The 24,684-nt window shown below is 46.7% G+C and overlaps 1 protein-coding gene across 5 annotated transcripts in view; it reads right to left on the minus strand.

Moving 5' to 3' along the window:
• The window catches only part of CTPS2 (CTP synthase 2), a 2,467,148-nt gene that overhangs the window by 2,237,451 nt on the left and 205,013 nt on the right, over nucleotides 1-24,684 (minus strand). For all 5 annotated transcript variants that reach the window (XM_069636801.1, XM_069636799.1, XM_069636802.1 and 2 more), the window contains one exon: nucleotides 20,161-20,366. In XM_069636801.1, the coding sequence (XP_069492902.1) occupies nucleotides 20,161-20,366 (206 nt within the window). The remainder of the gene's footprint in view (nucleotides 1-20,160; nucleotides 20,367-24,684) is intronic.

Below are 24,684 nucleotides of genomic sequence, written 5' to 3' on the forward strand. Positions count from 1 at the left end.
ACACATTCTGCAGTGTGTCTTTGTCCTTGGGGGGTCTTTCAAATCTGCATGAAGTTGTGCTTCACTTGACTGGCTCCAGGACCCCTAATTGCTGAACTTGCCCATCCATCCATGAAGACGCTGAAAACCTCTGTTGCTCCTCCTGGAAGCCCTCTCTGTAATGTTGTTGTCCATGATACTCTGGGTTCCTTGCATTATATGGATCTCTTTGTTGGGATCCATTAACTCTCTTAGGGGGTCTCTGCTCTGCTCTTTAGGGTCCAATGTCTTCCTTATCCAGCCCATTCAGGAAGGAAACATGGCCACTCCTGCTACAGTTGTCAGAGCTCCTCTCTGCAATTGCCAGATCGCTGTGCATGTAAATCATCTTTGTAGTCAGGCTTGCTCCAATGCGGGTCCCCTCATCTTTCAAAGGGTCTTTGGGTGCCTCCATTAAGTGGAGGCCCCATATGCAGACATTGTACTTATCTCCATTGACTTGTATAGGGCTATTAATTGACATTGTAGTTGGGTTGTTTGTGATTCTATGGCCCTGTGAGCCTCACTAAATATTCAGTTGGACTCTTTAGGTTATGGCACTGCTTGAAAATTTACATGACCCTGTGTGGTCACTTATTCAATTTTATATTATTCTGAAAAATGACTTTGGCTTACCTTTAATATTTGTAGAACTTATAATACTTTATAATAAAGAATAGATGTTTACAGACCTATTGTGTGGACCTTCCCTTACTGTATATGTATCTAAAGTCTTACATTACTTTTAAACCGTTGTTCGCAATCTGAAGAGTTGCCTTGACTGCTCACCCATACATCCTCTTGAAGAATAAGTATAACTCAGAGGAAACATCCTGCTAACCAAGCTAGATGAACAAGTTACTTTTTACCTTGTAACGTTCTTTCGATGGGATGTTCCTCCGACGTATTCCTAATCTTTGATAGATCATCTCCCAGCTTGCTGGCCTGGGAACATTTTTTTCAGTAGAGGACACTCCGTGTCGACGTCCCTCGACGGCCTCCGTATCGGCGCCGACATCACCACACGTATAAATAGACTCGTGCAGCGTCCGTTGCTCAGTTCCGTTTTGACTTTAACAGTTGTTTTACATGAATTGGTTATTGACCTTGAAGGAGCGTAAGCTGCAACCACAAGGGAAGTATTACTGCGGGGATGGATGGGAGGGGCGATAAGGAATACATCGGAGGAACATCCCATCGAAAGAACGATACAAGGTAAGAAGTAACTTGTTCTTCGAAGGGATTGTGTCCTCCGACGTATTCCTTATCTTTGATAGACTCCCATAGCAGTGGTGTGCAAATGGAGGTGGGAGTAAAACGCCATGTTTCCTTTTAGTAATGAGCCAAATGTAATACGGCTTTGCCAAACCTAGTCTCTTGACTACAGGAGAAATCCAGGTTGTAAAATCTTGTAAAGGTATGTGCGGATGACCACGTGGCAGCTGCACATGTGTCGAACCGGAACCCCTCTTTGGAGGGCCGAGGAGGCTGCGATACCCCTGGTTGAATGAGCCCTAAGATTTTGAGGAGGCTCTTTCCCTGCCAGTTTGTAACATTCCAGGATGGCCAAAATAATCCATCTGGAAATGGTTTGTTTTGTTATCGGTAGTCCCAACTTGTGCCCTGAGTAACCCACAAACAGTTGGTCTGCTTGCCTAATCCTAGCAAGTCTGCTGATGTAAAAGCTTAAAGCCCGCCTTGGGTCCAGCCTATGTAGCCTTTCTTCCTCTTTCCCCGGATGGGGAGGCGGATAGAATGAAGGTAAAGTAATTTTCTGAGTGATGTGGAATTCAGAAAGCACCTTTGGGAGGAAATTAGGCTTCACCTGTAGGACAACCTTGTCTTTATGAAAAATTGTATGAGGGGTTTACAAGATAGAGCTTGTAATTCGCTCACCCTTCTAGCAGATGTTAAAGCCACTAATAAGACAGTTTTAACGGTGAGAAATCTTAGCGAACAAGAGTGGAGTGGTTCAAAAGGAGTACCCATCAGGAAATTTAAGACTAAATTTAAGTCCCATAAAGGAACCTGGAAAGGTCTTGGAGGGTAGACATTAGTTAATCCCTTTAGAAATTGTATTACTAAGGGTAATTTGAAATACGAAGGCTCCTCCGCAGTGCGCTTGAAGATCGATAGCGCTGCGAGATAGCCCTTGATAGTGCCAACTTGAAGGCCTGAATTTGCCAAGTAGAGTAGAAAGGATAACACCGTTGGTGTACCACATGAAAAGGGGTCGATATTCCCTTCTCTACACCAGCTGCAAAATTTGTTCCAACGGCAGCGGTATAAAGACTTGGTTGCTGGCCTTCTGGCCGAAAGCAACACTTCCATGACGTCATCAGGGAGGTCCCAATCCTTGTATCTCAACCTTTCAGAAGCCAGGCGTGAAGGTTGAGGGTTCTGATGTCTGGATGGAGAACCTGACCTCCCTTCTGTGAGAGAAGATTCTCCTTCAGTGGAAGACGAATTGGAGGGCAGATGGACATGTCCAGAAGGTCCGGGTACCACGTTCTCCTGGCCCAGTCTGGGGCAATTAGGATAATGGTCCTCCGGAATCTTCTCAACCTCCTGATCATTTGAGGAATGACAGGGACTGGTGGAAACGCGTACAGGAGTGGAAACTCCCAGTCCACTACGAACGCGTCCCCTAGAGCTCCTCTCGGGGAAATTTCCCTTGAACAAAACAGATTGTACTTTCTGTTGGTACTGGTGACAAACAGATCCACTTGAGGGGTTCCCCAAAGGGCGAAGATCTCCTGAAGGACTTCCTGAGCTAGTTCCCACTCGTAGAAGACTGTGCCCTGCCTGCTCATAGCGTCCACCGTCAAGTTATTCTCTCCGGCTAGGTGAACTGCCGATAGAGAGATTCCTTCTTGAATTGTCCAAAACCAGAGCTGCATTGCCTCTCTGCAAAGTGGCAGTGATCCTACGCCTCCTCTTTAGTTGAGTTAGTGCAATGCCACTGTATTGTACGTCATTATCAGGACATTTTTCCCCTGTACAGATGGCAGAAAAGCTTTCAGCGCTAGTCTGATTGCTCTCAGCTCTAACAGGTTGATATGTAGTCTGGACTCCGATGGAGACCAACGACCGCTGATGGTCAAGTCGTTGGTATGGGCTGCCCACCCCGTGAGTGAGGCATCTGTGACTACTGTTATCTCCGGCCATGGTTGCCAAAACAGTTCCCCCTTCAAGATGTTTTCCTGGCAGGCCCACCACTGAAGGTCTCGAGCCACTTTGTCCGGAACCTGAAGGAGGTCTGTCATTCTCCCTGAGAACTGCGACCACTGAGTTCTCAGTGCCCACCGAAGAGATCTCATTCTCAGGCGAGCCTCTGGCACAAGGAAGATGCAGGATGCCATGAGGCCTAGCAACCTCAAAAAGTCGAAGGCTGGGAGACGTTGGGCATTTTGAAACTTGGTGACCATCTGCAGAATATCTTGAGCCCTCACCTCTGGTGGCGAGGCTTTTCCCAGGGAAGTGTCCAGGACCGCTCCAATGAACTGGAGTCTCTGTGATGGTATCATCTGTGAATTCTTTAAATTGAGGGAGAAGCCCAGATTGTGAAGGAAGTGGCAGACATAATCTATCTGGATCTGAGCTTGTTCCGAAGATACAGCTCTGATCAGCCAATCGTCCAGGTAGGGGTAGACGTGGATCCCTTCCCTCCTTAGACTTGCAGCCACTCCCGACATTAGTTTGGTGGAGACCCTAGGGGCGGAGGTCAGCCCAAATGGCAGAACTCGAAATTGATAATGAGAGCCGCCAATTGCGAACCTCAGGTATTTTCTGTGTTGGAGATGGATTGCCACATGGAAATAAGCATCCTGGAGGTCCAGAGATACCAGCCAGTCCTGGAGCTGGAGGGCCTGAAGGATCTGAGAGAGAGTTACCATCTTGAACTTGTCCTTCCTGGGGAACTTGTTCAATTCTCGTAAATCCAAGATAGGTCTCAGTCCTCTGTCTTTCTTCGGTATGAGAAAGTAGGGGGAGTACCAGCCCTTGTTCCTCTCCGCTACAGGTACCGGTTCTATAGCACCTTTCTCTACCAGGTCTACAATTTCCTGCAAGAGGAGCGCATCTGGAACTTTCAGAGAGCTGTTCCCCAGTGGATGACTCTGAGGGATGCGTAGAAAGGGCAGGCAGTAACCTTGGGCAACTGTCTCCAATGCCCCAGCATCTGACGTAATAGCCTGCCATTCCGTCAGATGTTGAGTTAACCTGCCCCCTACTGGTGTCTTGTGAGGAGAGTCCTCAGAGCGGTTTGGAGGCGGCTGATGCAGATGCCGAGGGTAAAGAGGCACCTGCTGCTGCTGCTTTGTATTTTTACCCCGTCCATCCCGGGTGAATTTTTTCTGACCCCTTTGAACCGGCTGTCCTCTGCCTTTTCCGAATGCGGAATGAAAGCAAAAGGACTTACCTCTCCAAGAGGTTCCTGAGGGGTGATATGGTGTCTGACGGATTGCAGCTCCTAAGGATTTTGCTGCTGCCTTTGATGTTTGTAGTTTTTCTAAACTGTCATCCGCGTTCTTACCAAACAGAGAAGAGCCGTCAAAGAGCATATTCAAGAGTCTGCTTTGGAGCAAAACCAGACTTTCGCAACCAAGCAAATCTCCTGGTTGTTGTACTTGCCGCCATGGCCCTGCTGATGCTGTCAGCAGAATCGATGCCAGTCTGAAGGGATTCGCACATTGCGTCCTTACCATCCTTAATGATGTTGAGAAACGCTTCCCTTTCTTCTCCCTCCGGGAGGCAGTCAGCTGCTGATGAAGCACACTCCCAAAGTGTGTGGCTGAACCTTGCGAGCGTACAAGTAGAATTGATGGATTTCAACACCATGCTACATGCGGAAAATACTTTTTTGGCCATAGAGTCATATCTCTTATCATCCCTGTCCTGTGGAACAGTAGGGTAAGCCGATTTACTGCCTGCTGAAGTAGCTGCCTGAACAACCAGACTCTCCGGAGTTGGGTGTTTGGATACATATTCAGGGTCAGCAGAAGACACCCGATATTTAGCTGATAATTTTTTGTTAACCGCCGGGATTATCGCAGGTGTTTCCCAGTTTGCCAATATTCTCCTTTGTAATGCTGCATGAAATGGCACCACAGGATCCTCCTGTGGACCTTTGACCAAGATGTCTGTGAGGTCGTCTTGCTGAAAAGCAGGTGAGGGTGTGGACCATCCCATAAACTATATTATCCTTGCCATCAAGGTTCTATAAGGGGTTTCAGCATGTTCCCCTGGGTCTGGTGTGGCAAATTCCACTTCTGGGGAAGTGTCCAACCCACTTGCTTCCTGTAGAGATTCATGGAGGTCTTTCAACCTACCTTCCTCAGAGGTACATTCCTCTGGTGCAGGAGTTGCAGATCCCTGCAACTCAAAAGGTCTTTCCTGATCCGAATCCTCCCCTTCTTCATAAATAGAAGATAAGACTCTGGAGTGATCAGGTCTTGAAATGGTATAAATCCCATTTCCAGAGCAAAAGGAGCCAAATTCGTCATGATCGGCTGAGAAAACGTTGACGTCGTCGACGCGGACGTTAAAGGCTTCGAAGCCATCGAAGCCATCGAAAAAGGCGTTGAGAAAGGTGGTAGAGGCCTCGATGAACTCGAGAGTATCGGGATTCTACTTGAGGTTGTCGACGACATTCTCGTGCTCGATGGTTCTGGGTATGGCCACTGCCTGTGAGGTGGCCGTGAGTTTATCCTTTCTCGGCGTCGACGTCGGCGTCGACTCGACTGACCTGTGCGTCGAAGAACCCTTCGATAACGGCGTTGACGACGCCGATCTATGTGTCGAAGGGATCTTCGACGGCGGCGTCGAAGACGCAACTTTGCCTTTACTCGAGGGTTCGTGACGCTCTCGAGTGGCTTCTTTCGCCGGGTACTGCGATTCGCGGATTTTTGATTTTTCGGGTCTTTCACCTAGGGTATCACCCTCAGCAGTCTTCGAGGGGGTCGAGGCCGCATTCTCGAAGATGCTTAGCATCCTTTTCCTGAATTCCTCCCACTCAGCCTGAGAGCTATGTTTTGTGGGGCAGGAGACCCTTTTTGGGGAAACGGAAAAAGACGAAGACGAGGAAGGGGATCTTCGAAGTCTCTTTTTTGAATGCTTAGATCTCAAAGAGTGATGGGAACTGCTTCGAGACCTAGAACGAGAATGTCTTTTGTGATGGCGAGGGGACGAATGTCTCGACTCTGCTGAGGAAACTTTCGAAGAAGTTTTAACTGCCTTACCTCTCTCGAGCTTCCCCTTACGCTCCTTCAAGGCTTTCGCCGTCATGGACATGCAGTCCTCACACTCCGAACAATGGTGCTCGATTCCCAGGCACCACAAACAGATCCTGTGAGGATCCGTCAACGTCATTTTCTTTCCACAGTCTAGACATTTTTTGAAGCCGGACCGTGGAGTCGTCGGTTCGGGTGAGGAAGCCATCTAGTACGAGTCGGTATTCACGAGAAATAATTGATATATTTGACTGAAGAACTGAGCAGCGATATTCCGAGGCCCCATGAAACGCGGAAAAATGGAACTGAGCAATGAACGCTGCGCAAGTCTATTTATACGCGTGGTGACGTCGGCGCCGATACGGAGGCCGTCGAGACACATCGGCTCCCTCTACTGAAAAAAAAAAAAAAAAAATTCCAAGGCCAGCAAGCTGGGAGATGATTTATCAAAGATAAGGAATACATCGGAGGACACAATCCCTTCGGAAAATATATCTGGGCCCTAGATATAAGGACTAAATAATAGCTTGCTAACAAACTTCACCTGAAATTATTATGGAGAAAATGTGGTGTTCGGAAACAATACCATTTATAATGATGGAAGATTTTAAATAGCAGTGCATGCCGGATTCTTCTGCTTCTAAAGACAGTGATTATATGTGATTATGACCCAACTTAAAAGTACTCAATTTATCAAATTCAAAAGTGAGATGGGCAGAGTGGCTGCCAGAAATCGAACATTGTAGGTCACACTCAAATATTCAAATGATATACTTTAGGTATCTTCACATCATGGAGGGAAGTCTCCAAAACGGGAACATTGCGGTGCAAACTAGAGTGTTTGATTCTCCTGCCCTTTCGCCATTAATTGCAAGAGGTCCTCCTCCATAGATCACTGGCCTCCTTTACTGTGCAACAGCTCCTGAGCTCCCCCGTTTCTCACTGCACTAATAGGGTTACATAAAATGTTCTGGGCAATAACATCAGGACCCCAGAATGGCTAATCTCCCATTCATAAGCATCACATGCAGCTGTTGCGACATTGCACTGATGTTGTGGCACCCTCTTTCTGGTTTACACCAGTAGGGTATCTTAAACAAATATACACTGCTGGTGCCCCGCTAAGATGCTCACCATCTTTCCTATTATCTCTGTATAGTGGAAATTAATTTTGAGTCCCCCATCCCCCATCCGGCTGATACAAATTAGGTTGCTGCACCATCCGGAATCAGGTCCTTGGACGCTAAAGCTGAAACAATTGCCCCGCAGCCAGTGCAGGGAATGTGCCTGAACAGGGCGGTGTGGTGCTCCGCCAAAACATGTTTTGCTGCCCTGCCCCCAGACTCAGGGGCTTGCCCACAACACTCACGCTTTAACAAGCAGGCTTCAGAAGACTCTGCAGCACTGCCGTGTCTTCTGCAAGCAGTCTGCTCGATAAAGCATGGGTTGCTTGTGCAAGTGTGTGACAACTCGGCTTCAGAACAGGATACTCCCAACGAGACCTGTCCTGAAGCTGAGTTATTACATGTGCAACCCACATTTCAAAAAGCAAACACTGGGCCTCATCATGAGTTTGGCGGTAACCCTTAAATGCAGCGATAGCGCTATTACCGCCGCATTTAAGGGTCCGCCAGATCATGACCTTGGCGGGATTTCCCCCCAGCTCTGAGTTGGGGGGAAATTGGCGGCAAATTTGCTGATTTTCGGTATGTTTACCGCCGGCGGGAAATCCACCGGCGGTAATAGCGCAAATTTTCCCCATTGGGCCCAATGGGGAATGAGGAATTCCTGAATGGGCCCAATGGAGAATGGGCAATAGCCGTTCCGCCAAACCTGTGATCCGGCGCTAATAGCGCCGGGGGGTTTGGCGGGAGGGCTATTAGCGCTGGCACTAATAGCGCCGGCGTTACCGCCCAACTCGTGATGAGGCCCACTATCTAAAGACTCAGCATGGGCCTATGCATAGAGAAACAGCCAAAGCCTCACATACTTGTTGTAGCTGATAGGGAAGTTCACTCAGAAATTTTATGCTTTCAAACGATTGCCCATATAAAAAAAAACATATATTAGGATTTGTGCAAAAGGTTCCTATGTAAAATACTCGAGAAATGAGCCTCAAAGTCCCAATTTTCAAAGACCGGGAGGCATTCATTTTATGAACTGAAGCACTTTCATGTGCTTCAGTTAAGCTCTGCTTTGGCGGCAATAATCAAGCAAAAGCCCCCTACTGGGAGCTTTTGCTTATTTCTGCTAGAGAGCAGAGCAGTTAAAGGATAGTTCCGGGACTTTTTTTTTATTGTTCCTATGGTTCGGCCATGTGTTTTTAAGCATAAATCGGTAGATCGTAGAAAACTTTCCTATGGACCTTACCCGACTTTTCGTCCATTAACGCACTCGAAAACATCCGCCATTTTATGATAATCCTCTCACTTGCCGCATCGCCCTGGCTCACCTGCTTTTGCGGCACTAAATCAAATCCCCCGCCCCTGAAACAGACTTGATCAAAACATTCATATTCCCCGCCTCTATCCGTGACGTGACTGAGCTGCGTAGGCACAATTTTCTTACTTTCCATGTCCTGAAATTGGTAGGTGCAGTACTTGGCTGAAAATCCTGGGCTGTCGCACTGTCCATCACCGGCTAGCCTGAACCGTTTGCCCGCAAATGTACTATCAATAGACATTTTTTCCATTCTCCAAGCTTCGCTAATGGCTGGAAATAGATAATCGGTTTGGTATTTGTAGAACTGAGTTTTCGCAATGAAACGGATTCCCACAAACTGAAAGAAAGACTCTAATTTTTTAAAACTTGAACCACTAAAAAGTGCAGCCGCTGCACAAAGTAGATTGCCTGCTGGCAGTTGTCCCAGCATGGGTTGTGCAGACCATGAGAAAGGATGATATTTTGTACAGGTGGCATGTATTTTAAGGTTAGTGCCTCGAATTGCACGAGTCACATTAATCAATGGCTCCCCACATACTTCCCCACCTACCGAATGCCCACATTTCAACCGAATAATAATATCAATCAAACAACTATCGAATACAATGAATTTGGCCTCTTTCCTTATACTGTCACTCTGCATCCCAGCTGGTTCGGCCTGTAACGTTGAGGACATGTCACTCACATGAAAGGTAGAATCTCTGATATCGTCTTCCGCTATGTTCAGTGATATTGAAGGTGTTTCATTGTAGTCCACTTCATTCTCTTCCATTGCAACATCTGTTCCTTCTCCGGCAATGGGTGAATAGGACAATTTCTTCAACTTTCTCGCGGTCTTAGTTTTTGCGGGTGTGGATTCTGTGAATTTATCTCCAACTGCATCCGAACTACCAGGAGGACATTCACTATCAATGGCTGGTGGTGGTATAGCTCTGTTGTCAATCACTTCATATTCTTCCCATTGGCACGATGCATCTCCAGTCTCAAGTCCCTGCCAAAAGGTTTGACAAGCAACATCTCTCGTTCGCTTCACTGTCTGTGTAGATCTAGTTCGTACACCCACTCGCAACTAGAGGACAGATTGGAAAAGGGATGTTCAGTTTAAACACAACTTACAGTATTGAACTATTAACAGTGAAAAACAACATAATATAGTGACCAGGACACTAACCTTCTTTTGCTTTCTTTTCTTTGAAACTTTCTTGCCTCGAACTTCAACATCAGGACGCTGTTGCTCCGACTCGTGTGTGCATGTCTCCACTTCCTCTTGCGCTGCAACGACTACATTTTCATGATAAGCACATCCATCACGCACTGACGCTCCATCGACTCCCTGAAACATAGAACTTTCATTAGTATGTATAATAATATCGAAAACACAAAATGTACTTGGGGACCAATACCCACGTACATCTCAATAGCAAAACACGAATGAACGCTTTGTGTAGAACATTCAAACGACAATTATTCACGCATTGTTGATCTAGTTAGATGGAACTGTCAAGATCCATACCTCGGGCTCCTCATAGACTTCCATTGATGATATTATTGAAGATGATGCTTCAGTGACTCCCTGAAACACAGTAATTGCATTAGTATGGTTTTCTATTTTGATAAAAAGAACAGAAACTTTGTGCAGGCGTGAACGGCTCATCTAAATAGACCTGCACAAATGATCAGTTGTCTAAAATAAATAATGGATATGTAAATATGATTCGATTTGCTTGATCGTTGGAAGTGTCACCACCCAGAGATCTGCATCAACTACTAGGGGTGATGTTCTTGTAGAAGAAGCTCCGTCATCTCCCTGAAACATAGTACTTGCGTTAATAAAGAAGGAAGTATAGCGGATGTAATCACGTCATATGATTTCGCTTGATAAGAACTGTCAGTATCCATACCTCGAAATGCATAAGAACATCAAGGGACGATGTAACTGCGGTGCACACTTCTGCAAGCTGTTGCGCCGACCCGTAACTGCATGCTCCCCCTTCTTCTTGGACTAATGCTCCATCGACTCCCTGAAACATAGGACTTTCATTAGTAATGAACACAAAATTGAAAAAAGAAGACACATAGGAGGGCGACAGAACTGTCCTGAAACGTACCTCGAGCATCTGAGTGACATCAACGGTAGTCGTCAATACGTTGGACTCCTCAGCATCTCCCTAAAAGACAGTACTTGCATTATTTTGGATAACAATAATTATAACTGAAAACAAAGACTAGAGGACGAGTACAAGGGTGTACCATTAGGTAACATAATTACACGATAAATTAAAACTATTGATTTACATGCCTAAAACAAGTCAGTGGCAGAATAGCCAAGTAAGATTACCCGATAGGCGCTTGAAGTGGCTGATGACTGCAATAATTACACGGATGGAGAATCTTCCGCCTTCATATTGAGTGGATACATAAATGGGGAAATTATTGTTAGCTAATGCTACACACTACCGCAAGGCCAAGAGATAAATACGTAAACTTGACTCACCAGTGGAGGGATGTGGACGAATAGAGTGGGAATAGCGGTTGAGAGCAATTTTCGCCTCGCTCGCGGTGTGTTCTTCTTTATTAGCAATGATGTGGAGTACATGTCAGAGGTAAAGTGCCTGCTGCAGATGCAGTATCGATCACCCCTCTTGTCCGCAAAGACCTCTAGGACTCTACTTTCAAGCTCAGACGGTGGATATCCGCAATATCGGACCCATTCTCTTATCTGATCTATTGTCTTAGGGAAAACATGCATTATAGTACCGTCAGATTTATTATGGGTCTCCGAAGGGCAACCGCCAATGGAACAGGCAGGCATTGTGGAAAGTTCTGAAAAGTAAAGATCAACAATTCTCTATGAATACCAATGTAAACTCAGAACATGTGACTAGTTCCTTGCATGTACTGTCTTGAACGAAAAGAAATTGGACGCAAAATGTTTATGGTACATGGCCTTACCTTGACGAACAAACAGTTAGATGCAGGGATCAGAGTAGTTTCTTGTCGTAGAACAGGGAGCAGTTCACAGGTTGCAAACTGACGAGTTTCCTCGAAGTGGTCACGGAAGTTCACAGAGACGAAGAGCAGATAACCAGCACCTTCACGGGTTGACTAGCAAAGCGCAAAGAAGTGCTCATTAGAAATATGAAGTGGGTTATAAAGAATTCGAAACAGGGGTGTGTTTGTGAATGAATGACGTGTATATGTCGTGGCATTATGTGGATTGCAGGGGGCCGTCCAGCGTGAGGGGGGATGCTTGGCAGGAGACACGGGGTCTGGAGGTAGACATGGGAACAACAACCCATGCTCTATAGACCACTTTGAAGTGTACATGGTCTTTGGCACCTCTTGGCCTTTATCGCTCCCTGACTGCTCCAGTTGCCAGCACAAGTACCCCGGTGCGAACTGCCTTTGATAGGGCGGGGGGTGGATTGGGGCGGTGGTCGTGCAGACAAGACACAGGAAGACTTGTGAATGGAGACACACTTATGTGGATTGCAGGGGGCCGTCCAGCGTGAGGGGGGATGCTTGGCAGGAGACACGGGGTCTGGAGGTAGACATGGGATCAACAACCCATGCTCTATAGACCACTTTGAAGTGTACATGGTCTTTGGCACCTCTTGGCCTTTATCGCTCCCTGACTGCTCCAGTTGCCAGCACAAGTACCCCGGTGCGAACTGCCTTTGATAGGGCGGGGGGTGGATTGGGGCGGTGGTCGTGCAGACAAGACTCGTTTGCCGCAGGGCCTCACCAAGGAGAGGCCATCTAACTGCATGTAAGAGGCTGGCTGCAGGATCTAGTACATGGAAGGCAGGGGGGTGAGTTTATAAATACCTCACCCTCCCAGGAGAATATATGGGTGCAGTTCACCCTGGAGACCCTGGATGCCTAGGCAGTTAGTCAGCAGCAGGCTGGCCTGTGGTGGCAAGGCGGCACGGGCCAGAGGTGGTCATCTCTGTACCCGGTGCCCAAAAGGATGATTTATTATGATCAACCATATTTACCTATAACCATGTTTTGTATCAATAAAATACAACGGCCTTCCTTTTATTGCCAACGCTTGAACAAATCAAAACAACCATTGTTAAAATATATATTGGGTTTTATTTTGGATCTTAATTTCAATTGAACATAAATAATAAACATTACACATTGTAAATTTGCGGTTGCAGCACATCCAGGGAAAATCCGCGGTATTGTCCACTGTCGCTGGGGAAATGTTGTCTAATGGCAAGTACCGCACAGGCAGGTATTACTCTCCGAACGCGGTGTCCGAGCCTCCCGTGAAGCCACCAAGTGAAGCAACGATAGGCCACCAGCCTGTACCACCTGTGAAAATGAAAGATGCAAACTTTATTAAAATGACAAAACTTTCTTATCACTGTCGATTCAGGTAAAAAATGTCATTCTGCTTTGAAAAGAATTCTATCTAGAAAATGCACAATATGGAACCAATTTACATGCATTCGAATGATATGTAGATGTAATTTTATATGTGGGAGACGACCATGACATAGTAGTGGCATCACTGACATCACAACCAGAGTATACTTACTCGTTACTCGGATTACGCGGACGAACAGTGCCGCGAAGTTCGTGCATAAGCACCATCATCATCCTCAACACGGTCCGTGAGAGGCAGGCTTCCCTGAACTCTGGCAGCTCGGTGATGCATTGCGGACTTGGCTCGCCTTCCGAAATGTAGGCCAGGCATCCCGAGTTTTCTCGGCAGCAGTTCTCCTCCTCAGTTGGCATTAGCTCGCACCGATTGCACGTGCACCAGGTGGAGACGCCGTCCATGCGACATGGTCCAGGCTCTTCATCCGTTGACTGGTCCTCCCAACTGCCGTCCGAATCCCCATCGTTTTCGCGTGCTTGCCTTTCCAGTAGTTCTTCCTCGGTGTACTCGGGCTCGTACATATACGGCATTATTGTAGCCATTATGTGGTAAAGAAAGTAAAATAATTTATAGCGGTGGTACTGGTATCTGTTCACACGGGCTACAATCAACGAAGGTAGCTGACCAGAGCACAGAAACGAGTCACAGAATACTCAAAGTAACACAGAGAGAGGAATGGATTCGAAAATCTGCTGCTGTGTGTTGTGAAACGGTCTGTTTATACTTATTGAGGAAAGAGGCGTCCTGCCATTTCCATGGCGACACTTCATTAGCTGAGGCGCAGCGATTGTTGACACGAAACGGGAAATGGGCGGTACGCGTCTGCTGATGTCAGGCTCAGGGGCGGGGGATTTGATTTAGTGCCGCAAAAGCAGGTGAGCCAGGTCGATGGGGGGAAATGATAGGATTATCAGAAAATGGCGGCTGATTTCGAGTGCGTTAATGGACGAAAAGTCGGGTAAGGTCCATAGGAAAGTTTTCTACGATCTACCGATTTATGCTTAAAAACACATGGCCGAACCATAGGAACAATAAAAAAAAAGTCCCGGAACTATCCTTTAAGCAAGGCTTCCACAGCGCCTTGCAGCTTTGTAGTGTGTAATGCGTCCTGGGTCTGGATCCAAACACAAAAACGAATACTCCATTAAATATGTGAAACTGATCAAATCAGTTTATCCCACCTTGAGAAACCAGAAGGTGTCTCACCCACTAGTCCTCTGGGATCCGTCATAGAGGTGGCCAGGACACGGCCATCGCTTTTGGATCTAGTTCCTGGAGGTGGACCACTGCAGGAAGATCACCTGGTTGAGACGTCTTTCAGGGAGTGGGAGTGGGACACCGGATGGTGAGACACTGTATTCGCTTCCCTGTAACACCTTTACCCCATCCTACCCGGTAGGATATTTGGGAACTCTACCCACACCCCCATTTTACAACACAAACACTTTCTCACTGACAGCCCACTCTAAGGAAAAACAGACTGAGCCGTGTGCCTGACATATCCCAATACTATGGTCAGGCGATGTCAGGCAATTATCGACAATCACTCACACCTGACTTCCATTACACTTCTCCACACGGATAAAAGGCAGAGCACGAGAGCACACTCTGAGCGAGGCAAAGCACATGAGACGGCAGCTGAGCAAGAGAGGAAAGGTGGCAAAACCAAACTGGATCGCAAGGAGGGAAATTCCCTTGACCTTTTTGACAAGGGACCGTTACTTTCCCGAAACCTCGAGAGAAAACGTAAGACCAGGAAGCCAGGCTGAAGAATCCTGGATTGTGTCGAACATACTCAGGGCCCTCCTGCGTCAATAATCAAGGGTGGGAGGAATCACCAGCCATTGTGGTACTGTCCTTGGCTCCAAGAACAAAGCTGATTCAGTGAAAGCAACACAATGGGTGAGTTGGGGAGACAGATACAAGACCAGTCTGTGTTGAACCCATGGTTGCAAGCTGCAACATTGTAGGTTGAGCGCTGGAACGAACATTGTTAAAATGCGTGTGATAAGAGACGCAGGTGAGTGACTGAACTTTAAAGTAAGCTATAATGCCTTTGACTGAGTGATATGGCACCGCGTGGGTGCTCAATCGAAGGTCTCTGTAAGTTATCTAGCTGAGAAGTAATAACAGTAGAAAAATGTGGCCTGAGCACGGCAAAGGGAAGCCAATTGAAAGAGAATTAATAAATGTGAATCGAAGTGGTCCTGCCACGGGTCAAGCAAAATCCTGCGCACAGTCGAAAGTCTTTGATTTTGATAAAATAGAGAAAGGTTTGGAAAAGTATGTGAATTTGGTCCAACCCCGGCACAGGGTGATCAATTGAAGGTTTTGTGTTAAAGTGAGTCTGAGCCCGGCAGAGGGGGACCTGGGGTGAATCAAAAAATCACCCAAAAAGTTGTACCTGAGAATCCTGAGTAGGAAGGAACTTTTGAATGTTTGTTTGTCGCTTCAGCTCCTCTGAAGTAAGAGATTTTGAATGGCAAAGAGACTTTTGCACAGAGGGCCCTGATACTGAGATTTGAACTCCATCCTTGTGCTAGAGAAGCCAAAGACTGTGCTAAGCTTGAGTGTGCCGCCTTGTTCTGTGCTGAAAACGTGGGAAAGGGAAGCCATCGGTTTAAATATCCTGCCACATCATTTCTTGAACACTTTTCTTTTATATAACATTGTTTCCCACACTATTTGTATTTAGAAATAAGGATTGCAATATGTTTATTAGTTTAAGCCCTTTTATTTTGACAAGACACCACTAGGACTGCGTTATTAATATTTGATGGTCATAGTTTGCTCCCATCTTTAGATTTAGGATTAGATAGGCGTTTTTCAAAACCAGTTGAAGTTAAATAAACACCTTTGAACTGTGATCACTTGTGGTCATACTGTTTGATACCATGCCTTCCTTACACCACACTGGGCATCATTGCAAGTTTTCCAGACCGGTAACTAGTAACCGAGTTCTGATCACGGGTGCCTTTTCACCTGCCAGGTTGGACCTGGCGAGCATACCGGCACCCGCGAACAGAGCATGTTGGATGCACCAGCACCATTCTGAATGGTGCTGGTGCACCCGGTCTCCCCATTCCCATTTGAGCCCTACAGGGTTCAAAAGGGAATGGAGAGTAGAAGTTCCCGGCCCCCGGCAATGGGGAGATAAAGGATCCGCCAAGGTTGTAATGGCCCTGTATTTCCCCATTGCCAGGGGCCGGAAAAATTTGCAAGTTTAGCGGCAGCCTGCCGGTTCTACCGGTAAGGTTACTGCCAAACTTGTAATGAGGCCCATTGACTTTAAACTTTGAACCCTTTAATCATATTATCCCACATAGACTTTAAACCGACAGGGGGTACGTTCCAGCTTGGGGCATCATTCACTCCTGCCTGGGGCATCACACACCCTGCTCGCATCAAGCCACACTGTCCAGGAACGTGGCGCATGCTGGCAGTGGGGAGCCAGAGATCCGAGGTACAAGCAAAATCCCGGCATTGTGCTGGGATTCTGCTTGCACTTCAGATCTCTGGCTCTCCGCTGCCGGCACGCGCTGCATTCCCGGACGAGATTCCTGCGCTTTGGCTGCCGAGTGCTGACGGGAGCTGATTCTCCTCCCAGTGGGGCTTGACACAGCAGGTAATACTAATCCTCCCAATGACCAATTACCCTGGACAAAAACAGGCGGGTACAACATCGGCATTTAACAATGAAGATGAGCACAGTGCAGGAGTGTGTGTTGCTCCGGGCTGGAACGTGCCGGCTTGCGGTTTAAAGTCTATACAGGATAATATGATTAAAGTGTTCAAATGTTGCACTCAAGATGAGCACAGTGCAGGAACTGCCAATTGGGAGGACCAGTATTTATGGCTGCATCGAGTCCGACCGGGAGGAGAAGCAGCTCCCGTCGGCACTCGGCAGCCAAAGCACAGGAATCTCGTCCGGTAACGCAGCGCATGCCGGCAGCGGAAACCCAGAGATCTGAAGTACAAGCAAAATCCTGGCGCAATGCTGAGATTTTGCTTGCACGCTGGATATCTGGCTCGCCGCTACTGATATGCGCTGCATTCCTGGACGGTGAGGCTTGATACGAGCAGGGTATGTGATGCCCCGGGCAGGAAAGTGTGATGTCCCGGGCTGGAACACGTCAGCTGGTCGTTTAAAGTCTATGTAGGATAATATGATTAAAGGGTTCAAAGTTTAAAGTTGTGGGATAAACTGATTTTATCAGTTTCACGAATTTAATGGAGCATTCGTTTTTGTGTTTGGGTCCAGACCCAGGACGCATTACTTACTACAAAGCTGAAGAGGCACTGTCAAAGCCTTGCTAACTGCTTCACTTTCTGGCAGCTGTTAGGCAGAAACCTGTGCAGTTCCCTTGGGGACCACTGCAAAAGGCTTAAGACTGCAGGTGTTGGCAGTAAACCCAATTGTTAGCAGTCTGTACCACCCAGATTTACCTGGTAGCTGTGGCTGAGCAGCCAGACTTCTCTCAAGAAGAGTTAGACAGTATATAGAGTATACAAGATAGGTACCAAAATACAGTAGCACAAGCAAACACTGACCAGAGCTTTGGTATCAAGTATATAATTATTTATTTAAAGACACACTTAGAAACACTACAGCACTATTATTGTAAGTAAGTTCAAAAACAGTCGCTATTAATATATATACATCCCTTATTCCTTATTAGACAAGTCTTAGTTAACACCACTTATTTTCAGACAGAGGTGAGCGCTTAACTAAAGATGGCACTCCAATAAGTTATCAAAAAAGGGAGGGAAAAGGCAGAAATTAGAAAAGCACATAACACATTACTTTAGAAGCACTCAGCAAGGCAGGAAAGTCAAAGTCTACTTGTGAGCAAAAAGTTCAGAGGCCCGGCTCCCTCTTAGAGAGAGTAGAACACCAATGCGCCCAGGATGACACAGTTTAAAAGGCTTGAAAAGTCTTGCAGAGAGTTTAAAAAGGAATTAGTTCAGCTCAGAAAAGTTCGGTTAGCCAGCCTAGGGCCAACCCAAGTGGTAAGTTGAGGATTTACGAGACACCCCACACAGACCGTTGCGAGGGAGGCCAGGCGAACACAGTACCTTCAAAGTGGGGAGAATCCTCCAGCAGGGGCAGTTGTTCCTGGCAGTGAGTGCAAGTCGCGGCGTCGTCCAGAAGAAGAGAAGACCTCGACGTGGAGGAAAGCTGAAGGTCATTGCACTGCCAGCGAAGAAACCAGCCGTGGAGTTCTCCGGTTAAAAGGTACTACCCTTTTATTCGCGGTAGTGGTAAAACGTGGTATCCCGGTTGCCGGGGTGCTTGGCACAGGCAAGGCAGCTACGAGATGTTCTGGGGAGGCGAACAGGCGGGCAAACTGGTTATCCCCACCAGTCAAAGGATAACCAGGGCTTCGGGATGAAGATCTCCTCTGTCGTTGGAAGAAGTGGTGAGTCGGTTCAGCAGGGCTCCACCGGTGGTGTAGTCGTTGCAGGTCGGCTCAGCTTCTCCCTCTTCGGATTCTTTGGTCCTGTGGCGACGTCTGAAGTCCCAGTCCCCAAAGCCCTGCTTTTATGCAGAAAACCCCCATTCATCAGTCCTAGCTGTCACTCAAACATGCTAAGTGGTGAGCCGGGCGGCTCACCACTGGGCCAATCACACAAGAGTGCGACTTGAGTTGCCGAGGCAACTCAGTCCAGGGTGCCTAAACCCCCCCTCCCACACATCCTGTAAACCCAGACAGAGTGGCACCACTTTTGGAGGCTTCTGTGGAGAAGCCCGCCAAAAAGTGGAACAAAGGGCTCGACTTGGGTTGGAGTTACAGAGGCGAACACAAATGCCATTTTAAAACCGAGTCCTGGCGAAAAGACCCAACCGGGGAATACATATTAAATAAATAACCCGGCGGTATCTTTAACATTGCACCAAAAAGTGGTGCGTTTAAAATGAATGGGAAAATCCCATAGTAAATATTCTTAAGGAATATTTCGCGTGGTAACCACTGCCACCAGCCAGAAACTCGACGAGGGGGGACTGCACAGTGCCCCTTCGAAAAACAGACACAGGGGCAATCTAATTACCCCTACCAGTACTTCCACAATATGATGGTTTGTACTGGTTCTGTTCCCAATTTAAGACTAGTAAAGTCAATGGTGACTTTACATGCCCTGGGAGACAGCGGTCAGTCCCAGGGTATGGAGTCTATGTTTGGGGGTTGCTATGGCACCCCTGTGTTACTGCACTGAGGGTGCTGTGTAACACACCAAAAACCACATGAAACCATATGGAGTAAAAGACCCCACAGCCCATAAAACACATTACAAAGTCAAAGGATATCTCAAATCATGTCTAAGAGTGGGAGAAAAAGAGTCTCACTCTTAGCAGGAGAAAAAAAATAAACCCCAGAAATCCAGCAAAGCTGGTGGGGGACTCGCTAGGTTTGGGAAATTAGCCTTAACAGAGAATTCTCCCTAACAGCAGCAATAAGCAAAAGCTCCCACTAGGGGGCTTTTGCTTGATTGTTCCCTCGAGAGCAGAGTTTAACTGAAGCACAGGAAAGTGCTACAGGTCATAAAATAGATGCCTCCTAGTTTTTGAAAATTGTGACTTTGAGGCTCATTTCCCAAATATTTTAAACAGGATTTTTTTGTAAAAATAATCCTAATATATGTTTTTGTATAAATGTAATTGTTTGAAAGCCTACCATTTCTGAGTGAACTACCCCTTTAACTGAAGCAAACGAAAGTGCTTCAGTTAACAAAATGGATACCTCCTAGTCTTTGAAAATCGGGACTTGGAGACACATTTCCCAAATGTTTTACATAGGAACATTTTTTTAAAAGAATCCTATTATGCGTTTTTTTATATGGGCAATCATTTGAAAGCATACCATTTCTGAGTGAACTACCGCTTTAACAGTAGAGCTGCCTTTCTGAGCATGGCTGTCCTTTTGTTTGTTTTGTTATCTGTCTGAAGCAGTTTTAGTTTCCTTTTGCGTATGGTTGCAGAAGCATTATTGCTATACATATTATAATTTGGGTATTTTTACATGTACAACATACGCGCATTCACAAATTAAAAGCATTTCCTTATGTTGTCCCACTTACCATGTTCATATGGTGAGAATGTTCCAGCATCGATATTAATATATGGATCAATTTTGATTGCCGTGACACGTAGACCACATGACTTCAGAATGGTGCCAATGCTGCTCGCAATAATACCTTTCCCAATTCCGGAGATGACTCCACCTGTGACAAGGATGTACTTCATTGGGGCAAAAGAGCGTGTGTGGATACCATGAAATGAAGATCTAAGAGAAAAATGAAGACAGATATATTTAGCAATAAAGCACTTTATTTTGCCAACCACATTTAATGCAAAGACTTCTAATCCTGATCTTAAACGTAACAGTTTGGAACAAAGACACTTCGTTTTGACTAAGAAAGAAAAACAACACTGCCGAGGATTACCCTCACAGCGTCCCCAAATAACATTGATGAGGCACAGACACATGGGAACAGCAGAAAACGTCTTTATTCGGGTCTTCACAATTACTAACTGCTCGTTTCTTCTCGGATCCTCCCTTTCCGCCCACCCCATGGCCACGGGCTCCTTCCCTTATCACGTGATTCCCCTTAGGGCTTCATTTATAACGTTACAACCTCCCCCGTTTTAGACATAATCAGCCTCATTACGAGTTAGGAAGTGGTAAAATTGGCAGAAACTCAGTTACCGAAAATTTTACCACTACGCCAAATTATGAGTTTGTGTTTTGAGTGGAGGATTTACCTCCAGTAAAACCCTGGAGGTAAATCTCTGCACCCAACGCCGAAGAATCAGTAGAATTGGTGGAATTACCGCAGCGGCAATTCTGCAGTGGTAATTCTGGTAAAAAAAGCCCCATTGGGTCCAACGGACCCAAAATAAATGGGGAACACCGCCAGCACCACTTGTAATCAGGTGGAAATTCTGCCTGACCATGTGGCGGTAACGGTAATTCTGCAGGGCTATTTTTGGGAGCATTTACCTCTGATTTTCTGCATAGCTCGTAATTAGGCCCAATTACACTTCTAGCGCATCTCCTCAATCAGTCTCTGTGGTCTATTCCTCTCTCTCTGAGGCCTGTCAGTGCCACTCACCTGGCCACAGTTGGGACTCTGTCCACCCAAAGCAACAGCTAGTTCATCACTCAAAGCTTCCCAACTTCTCAAAGTGTCCCAACCCCCAGGATCTGATTCCTCTTCTCTGGATCTTCTCATGATTATCCCTAGCATCGTGGCATCTTCTTGAAGTGCAACGAATTTCAAGTCACATTTCTTCTGTCGCCCTCCGCAGTGATGAGGGACCCTTTTATTTTGATGGCGGTCAGCGGGGTGCTGCCATGTTCTTGTGATTCTGAGGTTGTTGAACCACCACAATGTCCCCTGGCAGTACGTCACTCACACAGGCCCTTAGTGTTGTGTCTGCGCATCTCTTCATGGTCTCCTTGGCCTGAGCATCTGTTCACGCATCTACTACATAGACTTTTTCCGGGATCATGACGTGAGGTACCCGTGTTCGGCTGTTGCGGCCAAATAAGACTTCCGATGGAGCTTTCTCTATCGTGCTGTGCGGGCTGTTTCGGTAGTTTCAAAGTCGTTGGTACAGTATCTTCTCAACTGGCTCAATGGTTAAAGGGGTAATCTGAACGTTTTGCTTGATGTTGCTCATGAAGCGTTCTACCGACCTATTGGGATGGGGACACAATTGGGTGGCCCTCCGGTGTTTAAACCCCATGTATTCAGCAAATGTTTTGAAGTCCTGCCCGGTAAAAGGGGGCCCTTTGCCCGATTTGACGACTCTCAATACCCAATATGCGGTGAACATCCTGTCCAGCGTTGGGATGGTTATGATAAGCGGCTGTTGAGCTCACCAGTTGAATGTCCAAAAAAAAAGGAATTTTCATCCATCGCTACCGATGTGTATTCCCCCCATTCGATGGGTCCAAAAAAAGTCAATGGCTAGCTCGTCCTACGCTTTCTCTGGTAGTTCTGTCATGCTCAAAGGTTAAGGTCTCCTGTGCGAGTTGATGACAGCACACGTGGGGCAATTCCTGAGTAACGCTTCCACTTGAGTGTCTAGTTGAGGAAATCACACCTTCTGTCTCAGCAGTCTTTTTATAGACATTGTGCCTCAGTGGACCTCGTGATGTCAGTCTAGAAATCTAATTTCAGACCGCAAACGCATTTTGGTGGCCGTGGGCCAACCGTCTCATGCACGATACGACAAAATATAGGTTTTCGAGTTTTCCTATGAACGGCCATTTTGATGTAACAAGAATCGCCATTTTGTTTTCTAACCATTGCTCATTGCTTTCTGTTCCTATTGCTTCGCAGTATATTTTCCGCTTACACTGCTCGACTGTGAAACATTGTTGTCTGTATATGAAAAGGACAAGGCCACAGGGCCGAGAGGATAACAAGAGTTTCGCTGAAACACAAACGTAGGCAGCACCAGGAAGAATGCCCGGCTCCCTCCTTAATGTAGCCTTGAAGCAGAGCCGCAGGGCATTTAATCATTTCACAGCTGCCAGCCAGTCTCGCTATATGGTAGAATATGTTAGAATAATACCGCTAAAGGCTTGAATTATGCTTTTCTAATGGCCCCCCTTTGCTGAGCCCGCTAAGAGCATGTCGGCTCCCAGGACACGAATAGCACCTGATAGATAGCAAGGGCTGGAATGCAACTCCCTCTGTATGTAGTTTGCTTCCAAGAACAAAAGCGCCATGTTCTATTCAATAACCGAAAGATGCCTACGCACTCCCAAATTGCAAATTGTTACTAGAATAGATGTTTGAAGGTGTCATAGTGGTCGGAGATGTCCATCATCACACCAAGTTCAAAGGAACCCAATGAAGAGGGGTGTGATACATGTCATAGCTGATTGTTTGATATGCATTTTGTATATATGTAACTGATGTACGTAATTCACTCTCTTGCGTCCCTCGAGGTCTAGAGATACACCTCGCGGGGCATTGAGACCGAGTTGGCCAACTGAGACTTTTGCTTTGCAATAAAACCCTAGCTTTGGGAATGCAACCTCGTGTCTGGCATCTCTATCGTGTGTGGTGACCCGCCTTGTTTCCATAGACGTCAGGGTCCCCTAAGGGCCCCTTTCAAGATGGCGCCCGAATAGGGACCCTCCCCCACTTGTTCCTTCGCATACCGTTGTAATTGAGAAAGGCAGAGAACGGCGAGGACGGGACGATCGAGCCGGGATCAAGAGGTGTTCGGGGTGCCCTGTAAAAGTGATGAGACTCCTTTGCAGATCTGCACACATCTGATCCCTGATCGACATGCCTGGCTAGAGAACAAGGAGGAGAGGGTCCCGAAACGAGGCGGAAGCCAAGAAACGCAGACACAACGTCTTTTGGTGCGTCAGTATACAGACGACTTCATTTATCAGGTGAGTCATTCCCCGATTCAAAGCATCCTGATATTGGTTGAGAGTTGACTTTGCAAAATCAAACGCCCTAGGTAAGGTTGATTAAACCAAGGGTAAGGTTGAAATATGCCTGGGGTATTGTCCACCTTAGCGGGGGTTTTCCGCTGTGGTAGACAATCTTTGGAAAATGGCCAAATTGTACCACCTGGGGGAACGACGGCGTATGAGATGTATGTGAAGTATGGAGTGGGTGCGATAATATTCTGTGAGACTTGGCATAGGCAAACCAGAAAGCAACAAGACCATCAGTGGCCGATTAATGGTAGTTTTGAGATGGCGAGGATAGATAACCTGGAAAGGGTGTTGATAAGAAAGACAGCGCGTCCTGCAGCATTTGAAACTATTAAAGACTGGAGAAAGGAAGCAATGCTCCGATTTAAAAGCAGAGCAAAGCATGCGCGCAGGCATAAATCAAAAGGTGAGGTAGCGGAAGAAAAAGAAGAGGAGTGGACTGAGAGTCTAAGAAGGGCAGGCAGGCGTGACCAGTTGAATATAGAAAAGATATACCCACAACGAGAATTACACATAGCAGATGAATTGATAGAAAATATATTGACCCATACAAAACAAGGTCCAAAATCAGAAGTAAGACCAGATACATCAGTAGCTATTGCCCAGACCCGCCCGTAGCTCAAGCTCCCCCTCCGGTAGCTCAAGCCGTCCCACAGCCACAGACCGCGCACGTAACACTTCCTATTAGCCAACCAGGCCCACAACAGACACTCGCTGTTCCCATTGTCCCATCCGCACCTCCCGCCTTAGACACAGACTCGATACCGTCCGTTCCTCCCGGGGTTGAAGTTGAAACCACGGGGGCAAGAGGCGGGACTGACCAATGGCAGTGCACGAGGGTAACCCGCAGCGCAATCGGCAAGGAAAGGAAGGTGGAATTGCAGCAACAGGCAGAGATGTATATAGACGGGAATGATGGGACGGCAACATTGGCTTCGATATATGACTTTCGTAGAAGCAACGAAAGACAAGTAGTGTTGGAATGCATGGGTGAATATTTGGTGGAGAGATAGAAACAGCACATTCGAAAATTACTACCGCAGCAATTGTTAGATTTGAATGCATTAGCACGCTTTAGGGAGAGGGATGAAGAAGTGAGAGAACATGTGTAAAGACTTCTTGAGTTTAGAGA

This window comes from Ambystoma mexicanum, chromosome 7p, assembly GCF_040938575.1.
Source record: "Ambystoma mexicanum isolate Mex_15411 chromosome 7p, UKY_AmexF1_1, whole genome shotgun sequence".
NCBI lineage: Eukaryota > Metazoa > Chordata > Amphibia > Caudata > Ambystomatidae > Ambystoma > Ambystoma mexicanum.